At 36.6% G+C, this 17,445-nt stretch overlaps 1 protein-coding gene across 4 annotated transcripts in view; it reads right to left on the bottom strand.

The window, feature by feature from the left end:
- Positions 1-1,649: 1,649 nt before the first annotated feature.
- Positions 1,650-17,445, bottom strand: part of spoon (A-kinase anchor protein spoonbill) — a 117,501-nt gene continuing 101,705 nt past the window's right edge. For all 4 annotated transcript variants that reach the window (XM_083125616.1, XM_083125615.1, XM_083125618.1 and 1 more), the window contains 6 exons: positions 12,264-12,546; positions 11,386-11,525; positions 10,105-10,282; positions 7,896-8,111; positions 5,795-5,931; positions 1,650-3,138 (listed from right to left, as the gene is read on the bottom strand). In XM_083125616.1, coding sequence (XP_082981742.1) covers positions 3,058-3,138; positions 5,795-5,931; positions 7,896-8,111; positions 10,105-10,282; positions 11,386-11,525; positions 12,264-12,546 — 1,035 coding nt within the window. In that variant the 3' untranslated portion in view covers positions 1,650-3,057. The remainder of the gene's footprint in view (positions 3,139-5,794; positions 5,932-7,895; positions 8,112-10,104; positions 10,283-11,385; positions 11,526-12,263; positions 12,547-17,445) is intronic.

Below are 17,445 nucleotides of genomic sequence, written 5' to 3'. Positions count from 1 at the left end.
GGATTGACTTCGCTCCCCCTACAAAGAATTCCTGGCTACAGGCCTGGTAATAGGTTAATAATCACATTTCAGTAAATCCTTTCAGGGGGCTTGGTTTTGGAGCAAAGCTAAGCTCTGTACCAAATATCTTCAATATCGGTGACTATATTAGAGTCAAGTCCTACCTGAATTGACATGGAATGACCCTATTTCCATATGGTTTATATATTTAACAAACAATCCTGGCAAATTTTTCATTACTCCTCTAGTTTCCTTACTTCTTACTTTGGTAAGGTGATGTTTTGGGATGAGGTGGTTGGTGGAAGGAAGCTCCCTCGGGTTATGCCAGGATTTTGCACCCTGCAGACAGCATTTACATCCTTTTACATCAATAGTTTGAGACGTCATCTTAAATAACTTTCTCAGCTTTCTTCATGTTAAGAGGGAATAAAAAACATTGTTGATAATTAGATGTGAGTGAGTACCGTATTAATCTCCTCATTCAGTAGAATGATACGGTACTAAAAAGATTTCCGCAAAACTTGCTTGTAAATGTTCTATTCATTTCAGTAGCCTCTGCCACCATCCACTTTGGAAACTCGATGCTTCACTGTTGGGTTGACTTCCGGTTCCTCTGGTTTCCTTGCTTACCGTTAGGTACGCTGGTGTAACCAGTTCGTCTGCTGCGTGTGATAGGTTTCAGTTGTTGCAAAAGTGGGAGCCAAACATGATGTGCCTGACCACTGTCGATATTCAGCTCGTGCAGAAAATGCATAATTGCGTGCATCTCTGATCTTTGTGCCAATCATTGTGCATGCTGCATGCCTAACAAACTTTTTGGGTAAGTCTTGCAATTTCTCACCTTATTCCTGATAATGCCAAGCTTCAATATTAGCCCATATAACAAATCATCTTACAACTTCTACCCAGTTTCTTCAGAAATAACAGTCCGGTTTTTTTTAACTCCATGTATTTTACATGCATTTATTATGTACAAAAGAATAACCAATTTTCATATTTTTCACAATAATTTAAACCCTGAACCTACAAGTAATCTAAGTAAACGAAAATAAAGATAAATGAAGACTAAGAAATAAATGAAGAATCAGGTTTTTAAATGTGATATATATGTATGTATGTATGTCTCATTCTATATATAAACTTATCAATGAAAGACTATGCAAGGAAAAAAGTAGTAATTCAATTCAAAGGAAGAAAAATTACAACAAAACCCTTAAAGTCTCAAGTCTCTCAATTTTCATTGTACAATAAAATTTGTCAAAAATAGGCAAGTTCACTCTTGTAACAATATAGATAACAGAGACTTATCATAACACTAACAGACTAAATTACAGTAAAGAAGTATATGTATGTATATATGTGGAAGTATTTGTATTGCCCTTGTTCCATCAATAAAATTGATACTCAAAACACTTCAAAATTTTTATGTGCAAAGAAAATTCGCTACAATCAGTTTTCCTAATTTAAGGATCTAATGGCAAAAATGTCAACCTCTGTAGTGCAAATATTTCAAATCATCCCACAATCACAAAATATTTTTATATTTTTTTTTGTTTACGCACCATTAGATGATAATCTATACCACATTGCTACTTTAATCATTTTTAATTCTAACCGGATATTATCTGAACATACGCTTTTTTTGGTGGTGGTGGTGGTGACATTGCTTGCAAGTAAAAAAAAAACCTCAGGGTCAACATGTTATGAAATAATATTTTGGAGCATGTTATATAAACACAATTTCCCTTATCTCTACTACCTGTAAAGAACAATCAGACTAGACCACCCTCAATTATGCAATGAAAAAAGTTTTATCATACTCCAACTCCCACCCTCCCCTATTTCAAAATTCTGCTGTAGATTCACAGTTCATGCTGTATACATTGTTAAATTATTGGCAAATCTCATTGGTCAATTTGTGCCAATTTTAGATCTCCTTTTGCAATGGCGGAATGTGTCATCCAACCAATTTCATTTTCCTTTAACTCAAAAATACTTTCCACGTGTAGAGGTATTTCCTGCACCCAAGGTGTCAACCAAAAGAAATTCAACAAACTATAATACACCAACCATTTTTAAACTATCCTTTCAACTTCCTGCCAATGTAACAATGAAAGAAACATGCAATTAAAAAAGTAAATTTCAAATAACCTGCAAATCATAAATTTAATCATAGAAACAGTATCACGAGACTAAGTCTCTCATAACTTTATTAAAATTGTTTTTGAAATTTTAAAGGCATAAAAAAAACATCACACAGATATGCTTATAACCATCAATAACAGGCTGTTTTTTTCACGACCTTATTATGAGTAAATGTATGCATTGTATCAGTACCAGTAATTTATAAATATTGAAAAAATATCAAATACCCAGACATTAACATCTAAATACAGCCATAACAGAAAAACCAACACCCCAGCAAAAATATGATCTATTACATTCAAAATATGCTGATTTTATGACAAAGAATCCTGTACACGTTTTTGGTGAATGCATAAATTAATCTCTATATATATAATGTATGTCAAGGAATCTTACATTTTATGTAAATTCACACCCAGCTTCATTTACAGTTTATGTACAATCAAAGGAATAGTGCTGGACTCAGAAATGGTCTGTATGGCCAATACAATGAACTTAAAAAGCCCATATACGTATGCTAAGCTTTGTAGCAATCATGAAAATAAGAAAAGCAATGAAACACCTGGATAAACAACAGTTTGAGCATAAACACAAAATTCAAACACAGGAACTCAAACAAACTAACTACAGAACTGATATACATATAACGCTTGCGAAATTATTACTACCAAGTTTAAGAAACGAAACAAAATAATGTACTTGAAACAAAAAAGATACATTAACTAGTGACAGTATTTATGATTACAGCAATTGTCAAATCATGCTACGTTTTAAAGGAAAAAAAATCAAATACTTGCTGTCAGTATCATGGCTTACACAACAAATAAAAAGTATGCACATTGTGTTTCACACACGAAGAAAGAAACGAATTGTTCATTCCTCTTGAGCCTCCTCAGCACTCCCAACTGCTAGTCACGCTTGCTCGTCCAATTCCAATTCATGCATCCACTCACCCAAACCACGATTAACCAATTCCTGGTTTACCCATAAAATCTGAAAGGGAAGAGAAAAACATATCAGTTGCTCAAATGATAATAAACGCCTGTCCAGGGGTTCAATACTGAACTTCTGCATCCTGTACCTGAACCTCATTTCAAAGTGGACAATACTGATGTCGTCACGTGTATCCATGACAAGTGTTCTAGAGGTACCAATGTAAACATGCCGGGATGGTTTAGACAATTTTACACAGAACTTTTCGATCATTAATATTATATTGTTGTTGTCACAAACAAGATGTTTAATTGTTCGAAATCATGCCATATAGAAGCAATGAAGTTAGTGATAAAGGTATGCTGGCAACAGTAGACTTTAGGCAGTGTAAGTTTTCCTAGCATGTTTACTGCACTTGCACGTGATCTTAAAAGCATATGCATTAATACTTTATTTAACAATGGAACCTTTTGTTTAACAAGACAGTTTCGTGCAAGGTCCATTACCTGCCTGCTGCCTGCCTTGGGAAGTCTGTTCATGAGGGCCGGTTTTGGCAGACCAAGGCAGTTGTAAAATAATGACATCATAGGGACGAAAGATCTCGGAAGAGCTTTAGCAATTGAATGGTGCTTCTGTGTTCTTTTCTTCATATTGTATTCATGTTTTCTGATTATTATTTAGATGTTTATGATTAACATATTTGCAGCCGAGTGCACTGTGCTGTAAACACATGTTGAAACTACCCCACAAAATGACAAAAAATTAATTTAATTATATTATTTATCATTAGACCTCTGATTTTAGGTTGTCTTATTTTTCCTTTACAGGTAAATAAGAAGTAACTTACGTCAATAACCAATGAAGTTTTATAATGCCAAAAATAAACTATTTTGCTTGTTAGAACCTATTGTACGTTTATGATTGACTGATTTGATTTACTTCGCTTTTCTGCTGATTTTGGCTAATTGAGAAGATGACTAGTGGTATGATGAAATTCATGAATGGACACGCACGAAGAACATCCATGACCAGACAGATTCGAATCCAGGACCCCTGGCATCGTAGAATGCTTGTAGGTTTATGAACCTACATCAAAGCCTCTACTCTATGTGACGCCGATCTATCTACAAGGGTCGTTCAAGGTTGACCGGGACTTTTATTTCTGCAGAGGAAATAGGTAGCAGAAGAAACACCAAACTATGTTAGTTTTTCAAAGTATTCTCCGTGCACGCCGAGGCACCGTTGCCATCGTTCTGGCAGCTCCCGAATTCCTTTGGCGTAGAAAGAACTTGGTTGTTGTCATAGCCACTGGAGGACATCGCTCCGCAGTGCTTCGTCTGTCGTGAATTTCTTTCCTCCCAGATGGTCTTTAAGGGGTGCAAACAAATGATAATCACTGGGGGCTAAATCCGGACTGTAGGGGGGATGAGGCAGAACTTCCCAGCGCATATCGGCCAGAGTTGTTGTTGTCACATTGGCCGTGTGAGGGTGGGCATTGTCATGGAGAAGAATGACATTTCCAGACAACATCCCAGGTCTTTTCTTGCGAATGGACTTTCGTACAGCACCACTCAACAATGTGGAGTAATACTGGGCATTAATCGTGCTCCCTTTGTCCAGAAAATCCACATGGATAACGCCCTTCATGTCCCAGAAGACACTTGCCACGATCTTTCCAGCGGACGACTGCGTTTTGGTTTTCTTGGGGGGCGGGGAACCTTTATGCCGCCACTCCATGCTGCGTCTTTTGGTCTCTGGGGTTGAATTGTGCAACCATGTTTCATCACACGTGATGATGGATTGCAACAATTCATCACCTTCTGCTCGAAACCGATTCAGAAGCTGTTCACAGACCGTCCTGCGTGTCCACTTCTGATCGAATGTCAGCTGGCGGGGAACCCACCTTGCACAGATTTTGCGGAAGCGTAAGTGGTCGTGAATGACTGTCTCAACACTCCCGACACTGATATTCACCTCGGCAGCAATATCCCGCACTGTTACTCGCCGGTTCTCAAGAATCATTTGCTCAACACGTGCGATATTCACTGGTGTGACTGCAGTCGGGTGAATGTGTCCATGCGCTTCATTTGTCACCAGCTCCCGTCCTTCGCGAAACTGCTCACACCATTCGTACACTCTTGTCCGCGACATTGTTTGTTCACCATACTGTGCTTGTAATCGTCTGAAAATAGCTGGTTTCACTTTCTCCTTCACGAGAAATTTGATTACACACTGCTGCTCCACAGCCACACTGCTTGCCGCTATGTTCGCTGCAACTGCTGCGCATGCGCGAAATACGTCATGCCGGGCGCTAGTTACTCGCGAAGGAATACATTATGTCACCTGCACGTTTCATCATGATCCGGCTATTCATCGATTTTTTATGTACGAAAATCCCGGTCAACCTTCAACGACCCTTGTATCTTCTACGTTGAAAATGAGACATATCGCGAAATATAGAACTATTTCTCTTCGTATGGTGTTTACTGTCTCCATCATTTGTATTAAACCTTTTTTTTAGGTATTTATATTTTTTGTCTGAGTACTATGCGAGAGACCCTGGTTTGATCCTGGTGGGCACTGATCAAGAAAGTGTGGGGCCCTAACTCGACACCCTCTATATGCCTTCATGGCAAGTGCAAAGCACAGCTGCAAAAATGGTAAAAATATGTGATTCAAAATAGAAAAATTATGTAAGAAGAGCTCCTCTACTTACCACACTGCCGTGTACTACATACAGATGAACTGTAGGCACTCCATCCTCTGCATATCCCGTGACCTGAGCCTGCAACACCCTTCCCTGGGTCATAGCCTCCACCAGCTCCATAGCTTCTCGTGGCCATTCACCAAAATCTTTATGGAGTGGGAGAAAAATTATCAGTGATGGTACCTCATTGTGCCGAACAAATTTCCCAACTTTTTACATGTTTTTATAGAATACAGTGGAACCTAATTTTACATTTGCCCTGCATTTTTGGTTTATTCACCTTGATCTCTGGAAAATGCAAATCATGGATCCACCCTAGATATGGCAACACTATTAACTGTTTACCTTATAAAAAATTATTACATCTCTCATAACATTGCAATTTAAATGATTCGGTGTCATTAAATTAAAACGAACCTAATGTATTGTAACACCATTAAGGCTTGTTTCCATGATATGAAAAACTCAATATGCTGCCCAAGGCAGAAATTTATTTTATAATAAAACAAGCCCAAGGCAGAAATTTATTTTATAATAAAACAAACTAAACGTAACGTTTCAACCTTCTAGCATAGTTGTAGATTTCAGATTTTAACAGTATTTTACACTATATTTGCGTAAATGGTAAAATTCACGAAAACTACAAATTACACCGTTGCATTTGTATTGCATATATTTCTCAACTTACTATGCATATTAGGGATGGGACGATATGAAATTTTGGCCAATACCGATAAAGTACTGATATAAAATTTACCGATAACCGATATTCTACCGATCTGATATAAAATTAGAAATGGTCCTGGAAGAACCTGAAAGGTTCATTGACCTCCTTAAAAAATGTGTTTCAAGGTGACTGCAGTGCAAGAGAAATTGCATATTTAGACAGTTACTTTTTTAAAAAGTAGGGCATGGAGATTATCTATAAAAATTACAACAAAAATGGCAGAATTTTGCACTAAACTATCAGATATTTATCGATATATCAGATCGGTAAAATAATCGGTAATTTTACCAATAAACCGATATGCCTATATCCGCAGATACCGATAGAGTACCGATTAATCGGTCCCATCCCTAATGCATATGAATGTACTTGGCATATAGTTTCATTGGCTTATCACTTGATAGCAACACTCAATTTTCTTGGTGGCGTTAGAAAAGTTACGGTCTCTACACTCACCTAATTATAGAAAAATATATGCTCTGGCAAAGATGCTGTTTTCAAAAATTCATTCCTTGTCACGTTTAGCATTCCCCAACTTTACCAGCCTGGATAACAGTTTCAGAACTCATTTTGATAGCAATTGTGAAACGTAAAACTCAAGTGTTGTAAACAACAGAAAACGGAGGCAGCAATGTAACAAGAATAAGACTGGGAAAAGAAAGTTGTGATTTGTGAATGATTTCATAATTGAATGAAGTCGAAAAAGAGAGGAGATTCATTTAGAATAAGGAGATGCCTGTGAAATTCACGAAGATAATTTACAACACATAATATGCACTATTGAGTTCAAAGAAAATAACTCAAATTGTTCAGTCAAGATGAGTTTCTTAACATGATGCTGGACCTTATTCTGCTCGAAAATTCTCTCATTTCAGAAAACTAGCATTATATTCCCAATTCTGAAATATTCGATCTACAGTGAAACCCTGATTTTACATTTTCTCGTATTATACATTCAATCTTGATCCTCCCAACATAGCAAAATGTGAAAAGTTTCCTCCATTTTAAGCTTTTCAGAATTCGGAATATTGCAGAGGTTCTCCGAAATTTCAAAATAGTCTTTGCCAAGATGTGTGAGTGAGTGAGTGAGTGTGTAAATAGTAAAGTTGTAGGACAAGCAACCCAGCATGGTTGAGGGGTAGAAGATTGCATCAACAAGATGATTTCTGTTGAGATCTTCACTGATCAAGGATTAATAACATGGCCAACGGTACGACCAAGTCAGTGAATCGACAGATCAGTTGGTAGTGTGTGTGTGTTCAAAGGACAGAAAAAAATGGAGAGATGCAAAACTAAACAGTGGGCAACTTGTACTTGACAATGCTTTGTGAAGTTGCTATAGTAGCACACACGTTACCACACATTCAAAAGACTTGTACTAACCTGAGAGAGGCCTCACATGCGACAAGTAGCACTCAGCAGCCTGGAAGGGAAGCGTCATGAAATCAGATCGGATCTGCTTCAGTTGAGAAGCTGGAAGGGTCTGGTATCCTCCATAATCAACATATTTTACATTACACGTCTCATTCTCTTTGTCCACACTCATCACCTGGGCTCTGTACCATCCACCCATTGTTGGTGCTGCACATATCACGCCAGCTAAAAAAATAAAATTAATGTTTGTGAATTCACAGACATTCTTAATATGATTAGCCTCAGACCAGGACCTCACAGTTCAAAACCTGTCATTTTGTTTTTCACACATAAGCACTTACTTTCTATGCAATATATAGTATTAAAAAACATACAAATGGCTACATCTCATGATTATATTTTAGCCACGTGCACAAGTGGAAAAATAACTAAAGCAGTCAGTACCATTTTCTCTCAGTCATATGATCACCCACCTACATTTTATATATAATTCACAGCCTCATCACTTTGCAAGAACTTCTTTCAAACTCCTTTGTAACAATGTGGCCAGGCCATAAAATGGCAACTCATTCATGTACGCATACACACTGTGATGCATCAGCTTTGCTTTGTTCATAGACAGAACTTTATGAACAAACCACATGAAATACACAATAACTTTCCATTGAACTAGTATCTTCTATTCAGATTTGTTGTACAGGTGGAAAAAATTAAGAATCTTAGTTTGAAATATTCTTACGTATCCACTGCAGAGGCTTCTTTTACAATGGAGGACAAATGGTGAAACTGAACCTATGACTTCTTTGCAGCTGATTAAATGCAACTATTTCTCTTTGCAGCTGATTAAATGCAACTATTTCTTTCATGTATTTTAGTTTGAATTGTCACTGATGAATATTTCTTTCCTCTTGAAAAGACATAGTTATCACTCAAAATGCTACATCTATAGCCACTGACTGGAAGTACAGAATTTTAAATACGTAGTCTGTTCAGAAAATAAAAGAACATTTACACACACACACACCTCGTGCAAATGTTCGCTGCAGCTCCTCATTCGTTTGCTGTGTTCCGAGTGGTGTAGATGGTGCCACTAACCTATCCATGTGGTGTGGAACAATGTGCAAATTACAAATTGTATCAACTGGTAAGTGTGTGGCATGATTAGTTTCTTGCACGCAGAAAACTTTAGACTCAGTGACATGCATCGGGGAATTGTTGCAATCTATGGTGAAGGTGTTGTGAATGCAGCTAAGTGTCCGGAAATGTTGCTTAATGTTTAACAACGAATGAACAATGTTCATGATTCTGTACAATCAGGATGACAGATGCACTGAATCAAAAGGTGGACCACATCACAAGAGAATTTACACAGCTTTGGATTTTTACCATTTTCCGACGATAAGAAACACCCTGTTGTTAAATGCTTTGCAGATGATGAGAACCTTCAGGATGCTGTCATGAACGGGTTGAATCACCAGGCAGCCGACGATAAGAAACACCCTGTTGTTAAATGCTTTGCAGATGATGAGAACCTTCAGGATGCTGTCATGAACGGGTTGAATCACCAGGCAGCCACATGCTACGAGGAGGGAATAGTTAAACTGGCGTTGAGGTACAAGTGCCTCAATGTCCAAGGTGACTGGAGAAGTAGGTGAAGGTACGTGGCAAAACATGTATATGTATTCTGTTTCTGCAATATCATCAATAAATATCTTTGTATGGTCAACATCCTTAACTTTCTGAATGACCCTTGTAATTCATCATTTCTTTTTTTTAGTACATTAATACTATAGATTTTAGAATAAATTTTGGAATGGACGCAGATACAACATTCTGAAATGTTGTCAAAATGAGATATGATATAGTCACAATGGAGTTAATAAATTAAGGGGAAAATTTTTCATACCGATTATTTTGAAAGGATAAATATTAAGATTCTATTATGAAATTTAACAGGTGAATAATCCTTTCTTGTAGTCACAGAAAATCTAGCATTAATTTGGAAATATTAAAACATACATTACCCTTCCAACAATTTATACTGAAAGACAACATACATCACATTAGAAAACAGGGGATATTATGTAATGTAATGGTGTTTCCCAATACATGCACATACACGGAACAATTTCTGTAGTTCAATAATTCCACACAAACTTCTCCCCACTGCGTATGCAGATGCGAAATAACAATGCAAACTAATATAACTGCTTTGTACCTTCCACAGGGGGTGGAATGCCTGGAACTGAGGGCTCGCTGTAGCATGCCACCATGAATCCATCAAGGCGATGCAACTCTGGATACGTTGGGTGTGTGGGCTGTTGCAGGAAGAAATGGTCTGCATTCACCAGGCTGGACAATATCACATCGTTGCTCACTCCCTCTACTAGATTAAGCTGCAATGAAACAAGGAAAAGTAAAGAAAATCTTCATAATCCTTTCACCCAATAAGAGATAAGCATTCAACTAATTAAAAGAAACAGCTCAGCACCTCTTATAATTCTTATTTATTTAGAGAGATGCAGTGCTCTAGTTTGTAGAGCATCTGACTGCCACGTTGGAGACCCACGTTTGATTCCCAGGGTGTGTGATCTAAGGTCAGAATTTTTCCGGTATTGTCCCTACGAAAAGTGGCTCTGGGGCTAACCCAGCCTCAAATCAATGGGTACCTGGGGGAAACCGAACACAACAAAACAGGAATAATTTCATATTTTGCAACCTCGCTGCATGTTCACTGGGGAAGAAAATATGGTAATCCACTGCAGTGTAGCCAGGCAATGGGAGAAGGTGGCAATTGGCTTTAGACAAAGTGCTTTTCACCAGTGTTGACTACTGAATGGTTGGTAGAAGTTAGTGTCGTAGGTGGCAACAGCGAAATCTTTAGTTTTCAGTGGATGAGTGGTGATTTTGAGGTCACGGGGTTGAGGGTTCATCCAGTAAAAGCCACCACAGATCTGGCAGATAAAGAGACATACTCGTGAGCCTAGATTATGTATTCTACATGATATTTGAACTACTGGTCATTTTAACTCTGCTTTGCATTGAACACAGTCATCTCACATATAGTCATTTGCTTATTTAGTAACCAGGTAAGGATTTTAGAAAAGGAGATTTTCTCCACATACCGTATGACGGGTGTAAAATGGCTGTGTCTGCCAGTGCATCCAAAAACTGTTAATTTATTCATTTATACTTTTTAGTCTATACGAAGAGAAATATTAAAACATTAGGATTTTACATTTTGGCTCCGAGCATGTAAGTAATGTACGTAGATGTACCGTATCTCAACACTGCTAACAACACATTATTGTTGTTATTTTTGAACAGTTTTCTGCAACTTACTGCAGTACTAAAGTGCCAGATAGGCAACACTGAAGTGGGTTTTGTTTAAAGTTGCCGACTTGTTATTTACCCACTTTTCGAATCAACGTTAACTGAAATTTTGTAATGGCAAAAAAGTTAATACTGGAAAGAAATAAAAGACATATTCACTATTCACCTGTAAACATTCTGGGTTGACTTGAACACTTGGGAATGGAGAAACGAAGCACACTTGTTCCAATGTTACGGATGGATACTTCTTCACAGGGAACTTTTGGCGAATCATCTCAAGTGCACTTTCAATCTCCATCTGAGTGCCTAGGGGCGAAAATCAACATTAAAATTTGCATAAATGCCATTGTGATTACACAAACTACAACCTACATTTCTACACACCAACAAACATCAGCTTGACAAGAACTTGCTTTTACAATTACTTCATTAGTTTGACACAAATATGCCACATAAAAATCTGGGATTGTGGTCCAACGGCCCTTCCAGGACACCTGTCAAGCAGCACTCCAACTGTGTACATTATGCTGGTCAACATTGCAATTTTGGGGCGACAGTGCTAAATTATTTGGCTATGCAGATGTGCACCAAAGATGAAAACACTTTCAGAACACAAATGGGAGTTAAAGTTGCTTCACATACAAATATTAATTCGGCATTACCTCCAACACCAACCCTATTCTTATTCACAAATATTGTCTAATCACCATTCATCCTCATCATCATGATTAACCAAAAATAGCAGGAGAGTAAAGAAAAACAGTAGACTATAAAAATAAAAAATTGATATGTATGCGATTGTCAAATGGAATCAATAACAAGTTAATGTAACTGCCTAATTTTCTGCCTTTTTAAGCACAGACTTTCATAAATTATGATGCACAATTTACAGGTTTATAGTGACTACAAATCTGCTCCCTAGTAACAACCCAAAGTCGTCATTTTGACAAGTCTGTCCCCAAAGAAGTCTTGCAACCCCTTCAAATTTCATTATATATTTTACACACACACACACACTATGTGAAAGAAATAATTGCAACATACCTTCAACTGCACATATTTTCAGAGTTGTCGTCTCTGGGTGCCTTTTAATAAATATGCTAGCTCTTGTCTTTGCTTTTATCTGGTTTACATATGTTCCATGACGTCCAATAAGTCTGCCAACAAGATGCTGTGGGATGATGAATTCAAAAACAGATGGAATGTCCCCCGACAACGAACTACCACTAGCCGGTGTTTGCGATGGGGACTCGTAACCCAATTCTACATCTACGCTGCCAGCGGAAGTAATCAAGTCACTGCCTCCTTTTCCACTGTCACACGAACCCTGCAACATGAGGAGCATTGTTAATAGAATCTAAAACTAAAAGCTTTAAACTGTTAGAATATATTTGCATCTTCAGCTGTTTTGCATATGATAGATTTATATAATAAATTAAGATAATGGAGGAAGATGAACGCCAAGTGAAGCAAAGAATACGTAAGATCTATAAAAATGAACCGAGTAAAGAAATTATTGTGGTTTGATACTGTTTTTAGGTATGGATTTTCAGAACTTTCTGACAAATTGCCATTTATTATACTTTAAAAATATCATTGGTTTGTTGATTACATTTTTATGCATATTGTTTTATTTGTAGCCCATATTATGCAATCTCATACACAAACTCAAGATATTCTTTGCAGTGTGAAATGTGAGAGGTGATGTGTTAACCATTTTGTACTTTCTTAGTGTCATTGTTAAGTCTATAATGAACAAAAACTGTTGTTTCTTTTCACTTTTCTGTTATTGTTGGCATGTAATTGGGGAAAAAGATAAGAGAGACTGCATAGAAATCTTCACACACACACACACATGTTTCTTGCGAGTGAGTCAAAAGTAGTTTAAATACTTATTGCATATTACTTTATATTTGAAACACTGTAAATTAATTATAAATCCACTAATAAAGCTTTTTCCTAAAACATGTGTACAAAAAAGGGGACGCATCTTTTCACCAGCAAATACGTAGTGACTGCAATTAATTAATACTAAATATTCCTATGAACATTCTACATTACTCAATTACAAAACTTCTGGCATACAGAGTGGAAAATTGTGGCTAGTTCAGGACATTAACCTGGAAAGTATGCATTCTGTGACAGTAATCAATAAACAAATTCTATCGTTGAATTATTTCCAATTTATCTCTGTTCCTATTACCTACTTGATGCATTTGAAGAATGCAGGTTGTAATCTTGAACAAGACACATTTTCCACACACTACTTTTTATCTAATACTCTACCTTGTTACCAAAACTTTCAAACAAATTTTTTACATTGGTAGATGAACAAATAAGGTAACATGATGTAACACAGCTTAAAGTATACCCATCAAAGGAATATTTCACAAATGCCTGACATCGTAAACAAGACAGTCGCACCCTCACATAGATGGTCAAAAAGAGGTGGTTAGTATAGTTTTATTTCTCTACATGGAAGGGGGAGTCAGAAAACAAGGGTCACAAAGTTCTATCCAAAATTACCACTTGTATTCCTAGTTTCTTTTGTTAGATGAGCAATAGCCATCACGATTAAATTCATCAAGTGCATGGAAGAAAAAAATGATTGGTAACAGGGTTATTGCATCAAAGAAGCCAGTTGCTATACGATAACTACACATTGATTAGAATGTTTGCAATCAGTCTGGTAACAACATTAATCTGAAACCAGCATCATGTCCAACAGTTGACTAATTCTTTCTATGATGGAATTAATGTTACAGCTTGTTGGTGAAATAAAGAATAATGTGGAGAAATAACCCTTACACCACATCAATGCTTCAATCAGGCACATCAACTGTTACCTTACTTATTGATCTACCCCTCTATTTATAGGTTATGCATAATCAAGCGATTGAACATAATTATAAGACTACTATGGTATTTACCAAGAAGACTCCATGTAACGCATGTGTATAAATTATCATTTCTAGTTGCAAGATAGTTTCATTTTTACAATACAGAAATGTTTCTTCCCACATTATCCCTATTGCATGTGGTTTCTAAAATAGAAAATCTTGATTATTTGTCAAGAACTTATATTTTTTTATTTATTGGAACGATTCTATTTAAAATACAAATGAGTGTAAACAGATATGATGCAAATTGTACCTAGTTGTCAAAAAATATAAAGTTTCATTTCTTGGAAGGATTGAAGTGATATATATCCTGAACCCTGGCCGTGTGGCCCGAGACATCAGGCTTTGTGCTTGGGCTATGGGATGCACACAGCTTCGGGTCTCCTGGAGAAAGGACAACTTTTCTCTCGAAATTTCGGTCCATGTATGGGAACGGTGGCCACCCACCATGAGAAAATTGGGGAGTTACGAACGAGTAGCATAACCTAGTCTCGTAAACCTACAACAACGACCGCTGATCACTTGTCACCCTGTGATTGGATGACTGGTCCCTTCTGCTGAGGCATGTAGGAGTGAGGCCAGCAGTCCATGGGTAGGCCCCTTGACTAGTGGTGCTACTTGAAAGGTGGTAAGGTATCACTTGGCAACACTCAGATCTATCAGATGCTACATAATCTCGGGGCCTCATGTCAGAGCAAGAAAATCCACTTGGTCTCGGGTAGCAAAGTGACACACCCTTGGGGAAACAACCACAGCAGTTACGTATTAGCCTATCTAATCTGCATTATTGAGCTTATCAGCCATACAGTTAATAATTATTTAAAAATGGGAAGTAATTTTTCCTTCTAAACTTCCAGAGCTTACACCTTCTATGGCCGATGGTGTTACTTCTGATTGAAGTAAAGAATTAGATTCCTGCTATAACCACGGGAGGATATGAAACTACAAGCCAAGTACAGGTTGTAATTAATGGGTATTCATCTAAATGTTAGTGCAATATTTATTAGAATTCTTGTTAACTGAATACTGATGCAATCTTTGAATAAACTGTAGCTTCAAATTGTTAACAATTTAATGTACTTGTAATAAACTTGAAATTGCAAAGATTTTAATGTATCTAATTGAACAAAATATTAGTTTAGAACTGGTATCAATAATCTACTTGAGCCAATTAACTCACTAAATACATAGTTTTATGTCTCGAGGATTAATGGGGCCCAGTAAAGTCCTACTGAGTGGTAAGTCATTCGCACATAACTCTCCTCCCACATACAGGTGACTTACGTGAGTAAGTAATAAAGGAAAGATCTACTTCTTTAGGATAGGGATAGGGGTGAAATACATGTGCCCAATCTAGAAGTGGATGTGTACAGTGCATGATATGAAATTGTTACTGCAAAATCTATTATTATTATTATTATTATTATTTGAGAATAAAGACTTATTCAGGTCATAAATCCCAGTTTATTAGATTACTATTTGTGGTGATTCAAATACTGTTGAGAACTGTGCTGGTTTATCATAAAATATAAAACAGAAAAATAAGCAACCCTGTTGACAGAGACCACTGCCTTAATAGCACCAGGATAAATATCATGGCAGAAAGAAAGGAAAGGGAGGAATTTTGTTGGTTCGCTTATTTTAAAAGACTAGCAATACCTTTGTGGCATAACAGTAATGAAACTTTTTTCACTCTTGCAAAATAATTGTCTTTTAAACTTTTGTGCTACTCATACATGTTTGTGCTACAAAACAATTAACTTTATGTTCTTGAAGTAATTATTTTTTATGGACCTTTTTCAACTATTGAATCTGGTTACTGTAGTTGTTAGCTTAGAAACCAAAATGTTCTGTCCACACTGTACTGTTTCATCAATGTAAAAAACACATTCCCCAGCACCAGCTATCTCAAACTCAATTTTTACCTAGGGCTTTCATTTGCAAAGGTCTAAGAGATGAACAATGAACACCAACATTCTCTTTACTATATTATTTCTCCCCCATTTATCGCAATACTGAATTTCACTTCAGTGTAATGTAGGAAATAAAATAGTCTTCTGCTAATACATACTGTACTGTGGTATGATTGTGTGTGGTCTACTGTCTTAGGAATCCTCAATATGGCAAGTGGCCACAGCAGTGGCATATTCTGAAATTTTGACCTAGTACACCACAAGAATTCTTATTTATGGTATACATTTATTATATATTAATTAGATATAATGCAGGCATGCAAATAAAATACAAACAGAAGTCTGACAATTTGAAATTGAGTTGGTCTGGAGTTGTTTCAATTGCTGATAGTTCTTTATCATGTTGATAATGTTATTCTACTTATTTTATATTTATTTGGAATGTTTGGTTTCTTCACAAATGTGTGTCTCCCAATATACTTGTGTTTTTTCTATTTGCAGAATTTATTATTTTATAATTACTTAGATTATGTTGCATGTACAGTTGTATTTTCAAAATAGTAATTATAGATTTGAATCAACATGTAATGTATAAGGGAGCATGTTCATAAAGTATGACACTATTACAGATTACCTAGATTAGAAACACCTACAAACTTTTTTTTGTGAATGTCCTGTTTACTTTTAGTTCTCTTTTCTAGTGATATATATAGTACTAGTTACAAGACCCAAGGAACAGTCAAAACTGGAGTAACGTGGGGAAAACAAGACACTGCCTCAGTGGAATTAGACTTCTGGACACTGACCTGCCAAGGGCTTACATAGCTTAGGACCATCTTGAAATTTTCTGAAGTTGCACTGCTTTACAATGTAATTTTTTCATAAACAGAAGGAAGATTTCACATTACATTTTGTGGTGTTGAATTTGAAAATGGGTACTGACGTTGATTGGTTCTTGCTTGCTTTTATGTTATGCTAGAGAAGTTGACATACTAAACCCACATCTGTTTTATATCTTAGGCTATATAATGTAGGAACCTCATTTTTCACAATTGCGATAACACCTAAATATGTTAATTGTTTACCGGACCTGGTTAGTAGATAGTCGCATAGTAAACACATTTTTCATTCATACTAAGTCACAGAATAATCCCAATTAAAAATTGTTATTATTTCCGAGGTTACAAGAATTTTACTACGTTCTGCATGTCTGAAGAACAACGTAAAAATCATAAATTTTCTATTATGTTTAAAGTGTTCAGTAACATTTTGGCAAATGATGTATTTTTGCATTTTATAAACGCAGTAGTCACAATTGTGAGATGAACTGCAAGTTGATATTTCCATACTATACTATGTCCCATCATAAAAACTCTGGCTATGCTCCTGCTTCAGGATGAGCAAGGTGCCAGT

The sequence above is a fragment of the Lepisma saccharinum genome, chromosome 7 (assembly GCF_977018435.1).
Source record: "Lepisma saccharinum chromosome 7, izLepSacc3.1, whole genome shotgun sequence".
In the NCBI taxonomy this organism is placed as follows: domain Eukaryota; kingdom Metazoa; phylum Arthropoda; class Insecta; order Zygentoma; family Lepismatidae; genus Lepisma; species Lepisma saccharinum.
Note: the sequence above shows the minus strand (reverse complement) of the source record. Positions and strands in the feature narration are given on the sequence as shown.